This window comes from Leucoraja erinacea, chromosome 3, assembly GCF_028641065.1.
Source record: "Leucoraja erinacea ecotype New England chromosome 3, Leri_hhj_1, whole genome shotgun sequence".
In the NCBI taxonomy this organism is placed as follows: domain Eukaryota; kingdom Metazoa; phylum Chordata; class Chondrichthyes; order Rajiformes; family Rajidae; genus Leucoraja; species Leucoraja erinaceus.
The window spans coordinates 56,865,412-56,877,815 of NC_073379.1; the positions used below are offsets into that span (position 1 = coordinate 56,865,412).

At 44.2% G+C, this 12,404-nt stretch overlaps 1 protein-coding gene across 1 annotated transcript in view; it reads left to right on the forward strand.

Moving 5' to 3' along the window:
* The first annotated feature begins 8,844 nt into the window (after window positions 1-8,844).
* Window positions 8,845-12,404, forward strand: part of acer2 (alkaline ceramidase 2) — a 36,337-nt gene continuing 32,777 nt past the window's right edge. Inside the window, exons 1-2 of the mRNA XM_055632761.1 lie at window positions 8,845-9,670; window positions 10,999-11,113. Coding sequence (XP_055488736.1) covers window positions 9,569-9,670; window positions 10,999-11,113 — 217 coding nt within the window. The 5' untranslated portion in view covers window positions 8,845-9,568. The remainder of the gene's footprint in view (window positions 9,671-10,998; window positions 11,114-12,404) is intronic.

Here is a 12,404-nt window from a genome sequence, read left to right on the forward strand (position 1 = left end):
CCACACAGTCACAGGGAGATCGGACAACTCCGTACAGACAGCAACCCGTGGTCAGGATCGAACCCGGGTCTCTTGCGCTGTGAGACAGCAACTCAACCGCTGCGCCACTGTCTGTGTCTGCGGCGAGCTGGGTCACTGCTGGTCCGGATTTAGTTTCATCCATATAACCATATAACAATTACAGCACGGAAACAGGCCATCTCGGCCCTACAAGTCCGTGCCGAACAATTTTTTTCCCCTTAGTCCCACCTGCCTGCACTCGTACCATAACCCTCCATTCCCTTCTCATCCATATGCCTATCCATTTTATTTTTAAATGATACCAACGAACCTGCCTCCACCACTTCCACTGGAAGCTCATTCCACACCGCTACCACTCTCTGAGAAAAGAAGTTCCCCCTCATATTACCCCTAAACTTCTGTCCCTTAATTCTGAAGTCATGTCCTCCTGTTTGAATCTTCCCTATTCTCAAAGGGAAAAGCTTGTCCACATCAACTCTGTAAAGTCCATCCCAGATTGATTTTGCTCAAACGATTCCTCAAACAATACCAAGGTAAATGACTGTCACAACAGTAATTGTGTTTTTTTCCCCCTTTGCTCGAACCTGATAGATGAAACATTTTGTATCTTCCATCTGACAATGTTGTCCAGCATCCAGTCCTGCATTAAACGTAGCCAAGAATGTTTAGGTCCCATTCCTGCACATGTTTAACCCAACACTCTTACTTTAGCTACACCGCATGACACCTTTTCTCTGTAACTCAGGCGCCTTATTTGTGGCACTTTTTGCATTTAAACTCGTACAATATGCAGCACAAGAAAAGGCCCTTCAGGCCAAGACGTTCATGCTGACCACCCAATACCCATCTAGACTAATTCTACATTCCAGCACTTCTCTCAGAAAAGCTGCAGGACATTCTGAAAGGGGATGGGGAACAGCCATGTAGGTAGAAGGGATGAGATCCTTCAACACGAGTTTAGGAGCTAGGTAACGGTTATAGAGAAGGTTATAATCTCCAACCTTTTGTTGCCCTAAGGCATTGAAAATATGAATCTTCTATTACCTTCAACAGGTGCACTGTGTAAGTATCCTATCAGGATGTATCATAGCTTGGTTCAGCAACAGCTCTGCTCAAGATTGCAAGACGTCGCAGAGATTTGTGGATGTAGTCCAGTCTGTCACACAAACCAACCTTCCCCTCACCCTCCATCAACTCCATGTCCACTTCATGCTGCCTCGGGAAAGGAGCCAACATAATCAAGGACAATTCTTACCCTGCCCATTCCCTCTTAAAACATAGAACAGTACAGCACAAGAACAGGCCCTCTGGTCCACAGTGTCTCTGCTAAGCATGATACCAAGCCTAACTCTTATTTGCCAAGCAGGAGAGAAAGAGGAAGAAGGAGGACAGAAGAGAGAAAGGGGAAGAAAGAAGAGAGAAAGGGGAAGGGAGAGAAAGTGAGGTGCCTCCCTGCTAGCTGTGTTCCCATGTGGCAGGGAGGCGCCTCACTTGTGGAATACAGTGGAAGACTGAGCCACTGGGACAAACCCGAGACCAGCAACACCATTGTGTGGTCATGATTGAGCTGCTGAGAAGAAGCCATAGACAGCCAGTGCCTCTGCTGAGGCCAAGATTGAGTGGCCAGGGCAAGGCTGAGATGTCAGTGCCACTTCCTGCTTATGGATAACGAGGTACTGCATCCATATCTGGAGGAAAAGACTGGACTGCCAAGATAAGCCTAATGCCCCTGTCCCACTTAGGAAACCTGAACGGAAACCTCTGGAGGCTTTGCGCCACACCCAAGGTTTCCACGTGGTTCCCGGAGGTTGCAGGTAGTGGAAGCAGGTAGGGAGACTGACAAAAACCTCCGGCAAACTCCGGGAACCGCACGGAAACCTTGGGTGGGGCGCAAAGTCTCCAGAGGTTTCCGTTCAGGTTTCCTAAGTGGGACAGGGGCATAAGACTGCCAGTGCTTCCTCTCAAGGCAAGGGTGAACTGCAGAGAGATTGCCATGCCTTCTCTTTTGAGACCAGGACTGAGCTGCCTGTACAAGCCCCAGAACACCAGCGCCACCTTGCGTACGCACTGACGACGAGGGACAGCACCCCTATGTGGCCCTGGACTTGTCACTATAAATAAAACATCGCGCGAGTTCTCCCTACCATGGCTGCTAGTGTGGTCACTGTCAAAACTGGCATCATCCCTGGCTGCCCATTGCCTGAAATTGGAGAATTCAATGTACAAATCGTTAGGCTGCAGCTACTCAAGCGGAATATGACGTGGCCTCACTTTGGCGTCAGAGGAGACCAAGGATTAGGTATGGGGATGGGAAGGGTAGATAAAATGGTTAGCAATTGGAAACTCCAACAGGCTGTGGTGAACTGAGAGCAGGTGATCGTCGAAATTATCGTTGAGTCCACACCTGATCTCAGGAAGCCGCATAGGGAACCAAATGTAGTAGACAAGGTTGGAAGAGATTAGTTTGAAACTGGTTGCAGGAGAAAGTACCTTGGGTAGAGGGTGGGTTGTGTGGGAAGGGATGAGCGAACCAAAGAGTTGCAGAGGTAGTGGAGTACATGAAAGCACAAAAATATGGGAAAGGAAGATGAGAGTGGTGGTGAAATCACAATGAAGCCAGCGGAAATGTTAGACAATGATTACTTGGATGCGGAGGCTGGTGATCAGCCATGATCACAGTGAATGGCGGTGCTGGCTCGAAGGGCCGAATGACCTACTCCCGCGTCTATTGTCTATTACCTATTGAGGTGAAAGTTGGAAACCAGAGTAACTCTATCCTTGTTCCCTCCAGGGGAAGAGTATTAAAAGCAGAACTGGGCAATACAGAGAAGACGTGGATTGTGAATGGAGGGCTCCAATACAGAGAAGACATGATGTTGTGGATGGAGGACTCCATCCACAACATCAGGGGGGAAGCTAAGCCCAGAGTGGAAAGTCTTATGTTGGGTTCAGATGGAGCAGAGACGGTGAAATTGAGAGTAAGTGATAACGTCTTTCAAGGGGCAGGGTTGGGAGGAAGTATAGTCAAAAGTATAGGACTTTTCTTTTAGGGCATGATGGAAGTTTGTGGTAAAGTTTGTAAAAATCAACAAGTTCTGCATGACCACAGGAGGCAGCCCCATATGTAGATGTGGAGAAAGAGTTGGGGGAAGGTGCCAGAGTAGGTTTGGAACAAGGAGTGTTTGACATAACTGACAAAAAGACAGGCATAGCTGGGACCTAGGTAAGTATACCTTTCACTTCAAGAAAGTGAGAGGACTCAAATAACAAATTGTTAATAGTGAGAATAGGTTCCGTAGGTGGAGAAGAGTGTTAGTAGAGAGAAATTGATTGGGGATTTCATTATTGCACCTGGTGCTCCTGATGTGGCCTCCTTTACTACGGCATCACCAAGTGTAGTCTAGGTGACCGCTTCGCCAAACTTGTTCATTCTTTCTGCAAAGGCTTGCTGGATCTGGTTGAGACCCATTTGTACAGGTACCTCCTTTCCATATACACACCGACCTTTCTGTCCATTGATGGAGTGCGGTCACCACTAACTGAGAGAAAGTGCCTCATATTCCACTTGGGTAGCTGACAATCCTATGATATGAATTCTCCAATTTCAAGTACAACCCCCCATCCCTCTCTTTCCCCTGCCCCTCCCCCCTCCCTCCACCCACCCAGTACGCACACATTTCTCCCACTATCCTTCACTACCCAGATCACCATGCTCCTTTCCCATCCTTCGTGTACTCATCTCCCATCCATTGGTCCACCATTTCCCTTATAAACCCCCCTTTCCCCACACCCCATTATCCTCTTCCACCCATATCCCCCCCCCCTGCCATTGCAGTGCACTCTTCCAGTTCTTTCCTTATCTGACACCTTTGTGCCTCCGTTTCATCTCCCGCCTTTGTCACTCACTCCACCCATCTGCCAATCAAACTCCCTTCACCTACATCTACCTATCACTTGCCAGGCATTGTCTAATCCCCATCTCTCTTTTCCAGCTTTCTCACACTCCAGTCTGAAGAGTGGTCCTGAGGTGGAACATCATCTGTCTGTTCCCAAGATGCTGCCTGACCCACAGAGTTCCTCCAGCACTTTGTTATAGCTCACAATTCCAGCATCTGCAGTTTATTGTGTCTCCAATCAACCTCCTACTGATATCAGGCCGAAACCCTTCTTCAGATGAAGAAGGGTTTCGGCCCGAAACGTTGCCTATTTCCTTCGCTCCATAGATGCTGCCTGTTGAGTTTCTCCAGTACTTTTGTCTACCTTCGATTTTCCAGCATCTGCAGTTCCTTCTTGAACACTACTACTGATTTCCCTCAGCATAATACATTTCCCTCAATGTATCTGGATAGGGACGTTTAGTGCCCATCAAGATGAGTAATGCTGGTAGACTGAACACCAGTAATTATGCTAGTTGTTGAGAACTATACTCAGAACTCTGTATCTTTTCATCAGTCTGAAGAAGGGTCTCGACCCAAAACGTCACCCATTCCTTCTCTCCAGAGATGCTGCCTGTCCCGCTGAGTTAAGCATGTTGTGTCTATCTTTGATTTAAACCTGCTTCTGCAGTTCTTTCCTACATACTCTGTATCTTTTCCTTTGCTTTATCTATTGTTCTTAAGTTTGGCTTGATTGTATCATCTGACTTGATTGGACAGCATGCAAAACAAAGTTTTTCACTGTTCCTTGGCACATGTGACAATAAGAAACCTAAACCTAGGTCATATCATTCACATGCCTGACTTCAGACATTCTATTTGGTGCTCTGTTACAGAAGAAAATATTCAAACATGTTCTCTAAACCTCCTTGGAAAAGTGCAACACCTCACTGCCTCATGGGAAACCTTGGCCATGTCTGCTCAAAGTGGGGAAAGAGCAATCAGGAAGGCACTAAGGAGCATGATTCTGTACCTCAGGAGTGCACATGAATCTGCACTCACTAGAACTCGCTAGAATTTAGAAGATTGAGGGGGGATCTTATTGAAACTTTCAAAATTCTTAAGGGGTTGGACAGGCTAGATGCAGGAAGATTGTTCCCGATGTTGGGGAAGTCCAGAAAAAGGGGTCACAGTTTAAGGATAAAGGGGAAATCTTTTAGGACTGTGATGAGAAAAACATTTTTTACACAGAGAGTGGTGAATCTCTGGAATTCTCTGCCACATAATGTACTTGAGGCCGGTTAATTCGCTATATTTAAGAGGGAGTTAGATGTGGCCCTTGTGGTTAAAGGGATCAGGGGGTATGGAGAGAAGGCAGGTACAGGATACTGAGTTGGATGATCAGCCATGATCATATTGAATGGCGGTGCAGACTCGAAGGGCCGAATGGCCTACTCCTGCACTTATTTTCTATGTTTCTATGCACGTACAGTGTAAATGACGGAAGGTGACCACCTCCCCAATGACTCGTATACGTACCCTGGCCAGCGTCACCTGTGGCCAACTCTGCAGGTCCCACTTTGGATTCATGAGGTGGTTTGTTCAGGCCCAGAGATGTAGAGGATCTGTTGAGAGATCCAGGCGAAGAGAAGATGGGCTGTAAACATAACATGAACAATGTAGTGTGCAGCTGCTATACCTTCACAGGTGAGGCTGAGGCAGAGAGACTGGAACTTCAGACAGTATCTTGGATTACTGCAAGATGGTACTAGAATGAGGTGAGGCTGCATGTTGATCCAAGAAGAGGATCCACTCTCATCCACTACAATTATTCCACCCTTTAAAATTTTTTATTCTAAGACTAGGTCTACACTATATTGTGCATGGTTTGATTGTATTCATATATGGATATTTTATCTTGGTGGCACACATGTTTTTCACTGTATTTAGATACACGTGACGATAATAAAGCAATACTAATAACATCACAGAACTGTCGCCTGACTAACTGCAAAAAATCTTCTGCACTCCACAATTGCATTAGATTCCTTACATAATTTTAAAATAAATTATTTTCAGGTTCTGGGTGTCACTGGCAAGACCAGGATTTATTGCCCATCTCCAACGGCCCTTTAGGATGTGGTAGTGAGCTCCTTCTTGAAACTTTACAGTCCTTCTAGTGCTGGTACTTCCACAGTACTGTTGGGAGAAGTGCTCGATGTTTTAGACTCGGCAATGATGAAGAACTGGTGACATATTTCCAAGTCAGAGTGCTATGAGACTTGAAGGGGAACCCGCAGGTGGTGGTGTCCTGCTCCTGCTGCCTTTTCCCTTCTTGCCAGTAGAGATGCTGAGATCAGGAGGTGCTGTCGGAGTTGCCTGTAGAATGTATTTGGTGGATGGTGACTACAACAGCCACTGTGTGTTGGCGGTGGAGTGAATTAATGTTTAGAATTTTGGGTGGGTTGCTTTTTGTGGGTAGAAGCAGTCTGTTGTAACTATCACTGCCCTTTTAACGATCCAGTGCCCTTGCAAAAACTCAAGATTTTGAAGCCTCTCCTTCTGCACCTACAGTTCCTTACACCAGGTGGCATCCGAATCCTTGCTGCTGCTTGAACCTTTTTTTCCAGAAACTCTGGGACTGGCCAAGCTTGACCTGACCTGACGATCATCTTTCTGAGTGTCTTAACCTCTCCGTGTGATGTGATCTCGGCCAGTTGTCATCCCTCTCGCTCGGGTGATTCTCCCCACCATCATTATTTCCATCATCTCTCTCCCCGCGACATCACCCTATTCCTTTCCCTATACTCATCTCCCACCCCATGTCCTCTATTTCATTTTTATCTCCCGCTCCCCCCCGTCCACTTCCACCCATATCCGCCCAGCTTTATATTTCATTCCTATTCTCTAGTTATCTGTCAACCTTGTGTCACCTTTCCACCTCTAACATTTGTCACTTACTCCACCCATGTGCCAATCGCCCCATCACATGTATCCACCGGCTACTTAAAACGATCCAAAGTGCTGGAGTAACTCAGCAGATCAGGCAGCATCTCGGGAGAACATGGATAGGTGACGTTTTGGATGCTGCCTAACCCGCTGAGTTACCTCAGCACTTTGTGATTTCAGAGTCCGCAGTTTCTACTGTCCAACCAATTATTTCTCAGCTGAGGAAACAAATACATAAAAAAGTGAAACGTTAATGTAATACGAGATTATATATATTGAAAATAAACGATATTATGGCACATCTATAACATTTGGGGGAGTGTATACAACGTTCTGCACCGACTCCTGCGATTGGCCCTGAATGTATCCGATATCCCCCGCCCCCAGCCACACACACCCCGCTACTCCCGTCTTTCAGTCGATTCGTTTCCTGATCCTCCTCCTGCTCAAGTTTCATTGACTTTCCCCAGATTCATCTACTTCTCCACAACACGATACTGCAACTGACCCCCATCCCGACCTCCTTAAAGGCGAGTTCACAGAGGAAATGCCCTTTGTACATGCAAACCGCAAAGCCTGTTCTATTAAATATAATAACTCACGAAGTCTTGTACACATTTGGTGCAGGATGTCACACCGGTTGGGTAAAATACAACTTAGAGGTACCTTTCTTCCTCAGAACAGGGAGTTCCTTACATCTTCCTTTTATATCGTGTCCTCACATTGTATTGATCATAGTTTTATTACATTACCATTTCAAGTTTTAACCTTTTAACCTCATTGATATTTCCCAGCATGGTTTCTGGTGGTAATTACATAGAAACATAGAAAATAGGTGCAGGAGTAGCCCTTCGAGCCTGCACCGCCATTCAATATGATCATGGCTGATCATCCAAATCAATATCCCATACCTGCCTTCTCTCCATACCCCCTGATCTCTTTAGCCACAAGGGCCACATCTAACTCTCTCTTAAATCTAGCCAATGAACTGGCCTCAACTACCTTCTGTGGCAGAGAATTCCACAGATTCACTACTCTGTGTAAAAATTAACGTGCCACATGTCCTCTCAGTTGTATTTAAAAGACCCACTGGCATGACATTGACAACTTATTTTAAGATTATATTTGTGCCATCTTTGAGGCAAGACACAACAAGCTGGTGTAACTCGGCGGGACAGGCAGCATCTCTGGAGAGAAGGAATGAGTGACGTCTCGTGTCGAGACCCTTCTTCAGGCATCTCGACTCGAAACGTCACCCATTCTTTCTCTCCAGAGATGCTGCCTGTCCCGCTGAGTTACTCCAGCTTTTTGTGTCTATCTTCGGTTTAAACCAGCATCTGCAGTTCCTTCCTACATAGTATATTTGAGGGTGTTGTCCTAAGATAGTGTGCAGCATGAGTGCCCTGGTTAGCAGCGCTCTCCAAGTAAGTAGGTTGCGGATGAAGTCCCATGCAGGGATTAGATCGATAACATGGTGCAGATTAACCCAGTGTATCCCCACTGTTGGGGATACAGTACTGTCCACCAGTTGTGATATTAAACCCTGCCTGTCCTCTCAGAGGACATCACTAAAATTAATTTTATATACTTCAATCAGATCTGAGGAAGGAAATTCTTGTTTTTGAAGGAGTGCAGCGTAGGTCTACGAAGTGAATTCCCGGGATGGTGGGACTGTCATATGTTGAAAGAATGGAGCGCTGGGCTAATATTGGAATTTTGAAGGATGAGATAGGATCTTATTGAAACATATAAGATTATTAAGGGATTGGACACGTTAGAGGCAGGAAACACGTTCTCGATGTTGGAGGAGTCCAGAACCAGGGACCATAGTTTAAGAATAAGGGGTAGGCCATTTAGAACGGAGATTAGGAAAAACTTTTTCACCCAGAGAGTTGTGAATCTGTGGAATTCTCTGCCTCAGAAGGCAGTGGAGGCCAATTCTCGGGATGCTTTCAAGAGAGAGGCGACAGGTGAGATGGCAGGAACGGGTTACTGATTGTGGATGATCAGCCACGATCACAGTGAATGGCGGTGCTGGCACGAAGGGCCGAATGGCCTACTCCTGCACCTATTGTCTATTGTCTATCTCCCTTCAAGAAATTGTATCGCAATTATACTGTTATTTCGTCTGGCCGATCTCTTAATAATGTAATCATGCATTAATGGCTATATATTACCATTAAGGTGCAATGTCATCATAACCGTAACATCGCTATAGAGAGTAAAATCATCATTACTACAGGTTAGATAAAGTGTCATCCCCTTATCCATAACGCAGACACACCAGTATTATCATACAACAGAAATTGTTGCGTGCCAATGATACCCTCCGTGTCTGCTATAGTTGTGGAAGTTACCTCCGAGATCGCTGCTGAATCGTTATGAACATATTACTCTACATTGCTATTTCCATTGCGGCCAAGAAGAGTAGTAAAGTGTGCGGACGGCGGATTTTCTGGCAGGATAGAGATTAGGGGATGGGCGAGCCCGCTGACCCAGCGATGTCAAGGAGACAGAAGGCGTCACATTGCCCCGGCACACAGCGGTTCACGTCAAGGGAAACCCAGGCAATCAGGAAGACAGCAACACAAAGTGGGAGAACCATGTGTGAACTTGCAGGAAAAGGGAGAACCAGCTCATCGCAGGGGGGAGACGGCTGAAGAAATCGCCACTACTCGGGAGTTAACTTGGACCACGTCTGTGCAAATAAATAAAGTACAATTATGAGCAGATTTTGGAACCAACTGAAGGCTGGGAGCTCTGAAGTGGATTGGTGTGAAGGGAATTACATGATCGTCTCAAACATTGCTGAATTTTACAACACGGTCTGTATCAGATTTTTTTTAAAATGGGGATTGCATTGAAAAAATATATTCTCATGAAGTTGAAATGTTTGAGGACAGAGTGCTTGTGAATTTCCCCAGGGGGGGAGGCGGATGGGTCAGGAAAGTTGCTGGTGAGGAATTCTTGTTATCTTGGTTAATGCGGAAGTTTGGCAGAAGGGATGGTTTGTGAGTCCGCTTCTTCAGCAAACAGTTAGGGCTGTAAGTTGTTTTTCTCTGGCGGAGTCATTTACTAAACAGGCTATGAGCATCTCTTCATGTGGATAACCTTAACGTGTGCCAGAAATGTGTTCTTTTGCTGTAAGCCCTTATAAAATAAACTTTATGTTGCGTTTTCATTAAAGTTACTCTGGGGTGCCGCCTTGCGACTGTTTGCGGAAGTACGGGTTGCCCTGTTTAGCGAAAGTTCAGTCATGTTGAAGACTGATAGCACATGGAGGGCCCTCCCTCTAACTCAGTTTGCAACTTCAACTGTTCATATGTTGTTTATGTATTTTGTTCACTGCCTTCCTCAAAAAAACGTTAGCAGTAATAATGTTTATCATCTTTTCACACATTCTTATTTCTTCTCCAAAGCAAGACAGTAACGTGCTTTATTTTTAAATTGAATTGAATACATTTTATTAGCCAAGTATGTATACATACAAGGAATTTGCCTTGGTGCTTTGCTCGCAAGTAACAACACGATATACAGTAGACAGTTAAAAATAAAACATTATAATTTAAACATGTGAAGAATGAAATAAAATACCAGGGCAAAATGAGGCTACACACTTTTGGCTGTTGAGTAGAGCTACTGCTCATGGAAAAAAGCTGTTTTTATGTCTGGCTGTGGCGGCTTTGACAGTCCGGAGTCGCCTTCCAGAGGGAAGTGCTTCAAGGAGTTTGTGACCAGGGTGAGAGGGGTCAGAGATGATCTTACCCGGATCATTGTATAGATCCTCTTAAAGTCAGAGGATCTATACAATCGTAAGAACAAAAAGGTTTTGATTAATATAAATTCTTATGTCCTTTTAGGATATCCCAAAATATTTTAAAGCCAATTAAATGATTATGAGAAGTTGACAATGTTGTAATATAGAAAATGTGACAATCAGATTTCACACAGCAAACTCCCATAATCTTATTTTGTAAGCATTCATTTTACAATTTTTTGTTCTTCAATAAAGTTTGCTCTTGTTAAAATTGTCTGAAAGCGTTCTGACTGCAGCTTGCTCTTTCTGAAGTGTTGTTTATTGTATTATTATATCGATTTAACTGTATTTGCATAATTTATATAATATGAATCTATTTTAACTTCTATTTTGCAGATTAGCAATGTTCTATTTTTCGTGTTGCCACCTATATGCATGTATTTATTTCGGCAGTATGCAACATGCTTCAACAGTGGAATATATCTAATTTGGACTTTGCTTGTTGTTGTAGGTAAGTTGTTTGGCTTCAGCCATTTTACAAAAATGTGTTCCTTTAAAAATATGAAATTATTTAAAGGCCAGGCACTGTTTACTTCATGAATCAATGAATGTGTGGTATTGTAAACAATTGATGTTACTGTTGTCTGCCTGTAAACCAAATTAGTTTGGTCAAATAACATTTAAAGTATGTGACAAAATAGTTACAAACTACATGATGAAATAATTTGCACTTTAATTGTTCTTAATATGTTTTTTGCATCTTACTCATGTAAAAGGGCTTATTCGCCAGCTGAGTTCCTCCAGCAGTTTGTTCTTATTCCAGATTCCAGCATCTGCACTCTCTTGTGTGTCTCATTTGAATGTTTTCTACTCCAGCCTTGAGGTTAAGTGCAGTTGTAATATTGAATCAATGGTTTCTATTGTCTAGGCTAAGTTTAGTTTTTTTTTTAATAGTTTAGAGATACCATGCGGAAATTTGGCCCACGCAGTCCGCAATGACCACGTTTGCCGCACATTAACACTATCCCACACACACTAGGGACTATTTACAATTTTACCAAGCCAATTAACCTACAAACCTGTACGTCTTTGGAGTGTGGGAGGAAATCGGAGCTTGTGGGGAAAACCCACACAGGTCATGGGGAGAACATACAAACTCCATACAGACAGCATCCGTAGTCAGGATCAAACCCTGTCAGGCAGCAACTACACTGCTGCGCCACCGTGCTGCCCTCAGTCCCAGCACGCATAGCACAGCACATATTGTGGATTTTTGTAATAAATGTATTATACCAGATCATTTTTTCAGTAAATATTACAGGATAGTGTTTAAGAACATGAAAAGTGCCTTCATTTATCTTGACTGAAGGTTTATGGGATAAGGCTTTCAATTGTCACATTTGTAATATTAACACAACTGAGGGAAGTTAACCGTGAGTAAATCAAAGATGACGCTGTTTGGTTCTCCAGAGAAGGTCAGGTTTACATTTTAAATTAGCAAATATATGAAACCGGAACAAAACCAGAAATGATTTTTAGAAGCATCTGATTCGCTCACTCCCGAGAGAGAGACTACTGGGCATAATGTGTTAATGAGATTTCAGTCCTGGACTTTGAAGCAATTTAAATTCAACACTAGCTGACCTATATTTTCTTATTTAGGACATAGATTAAATGGAATATTAGGAGGCTGAGGGATGGCCTTAAAGATGTTTGTAAAATTTTGGGGGCATACTCAGTGTAGGTAGCCAGAGTCTTTAGTTAGGATGGGGTTCCTAACACGAGAGTGCAGAGGTTTGAGG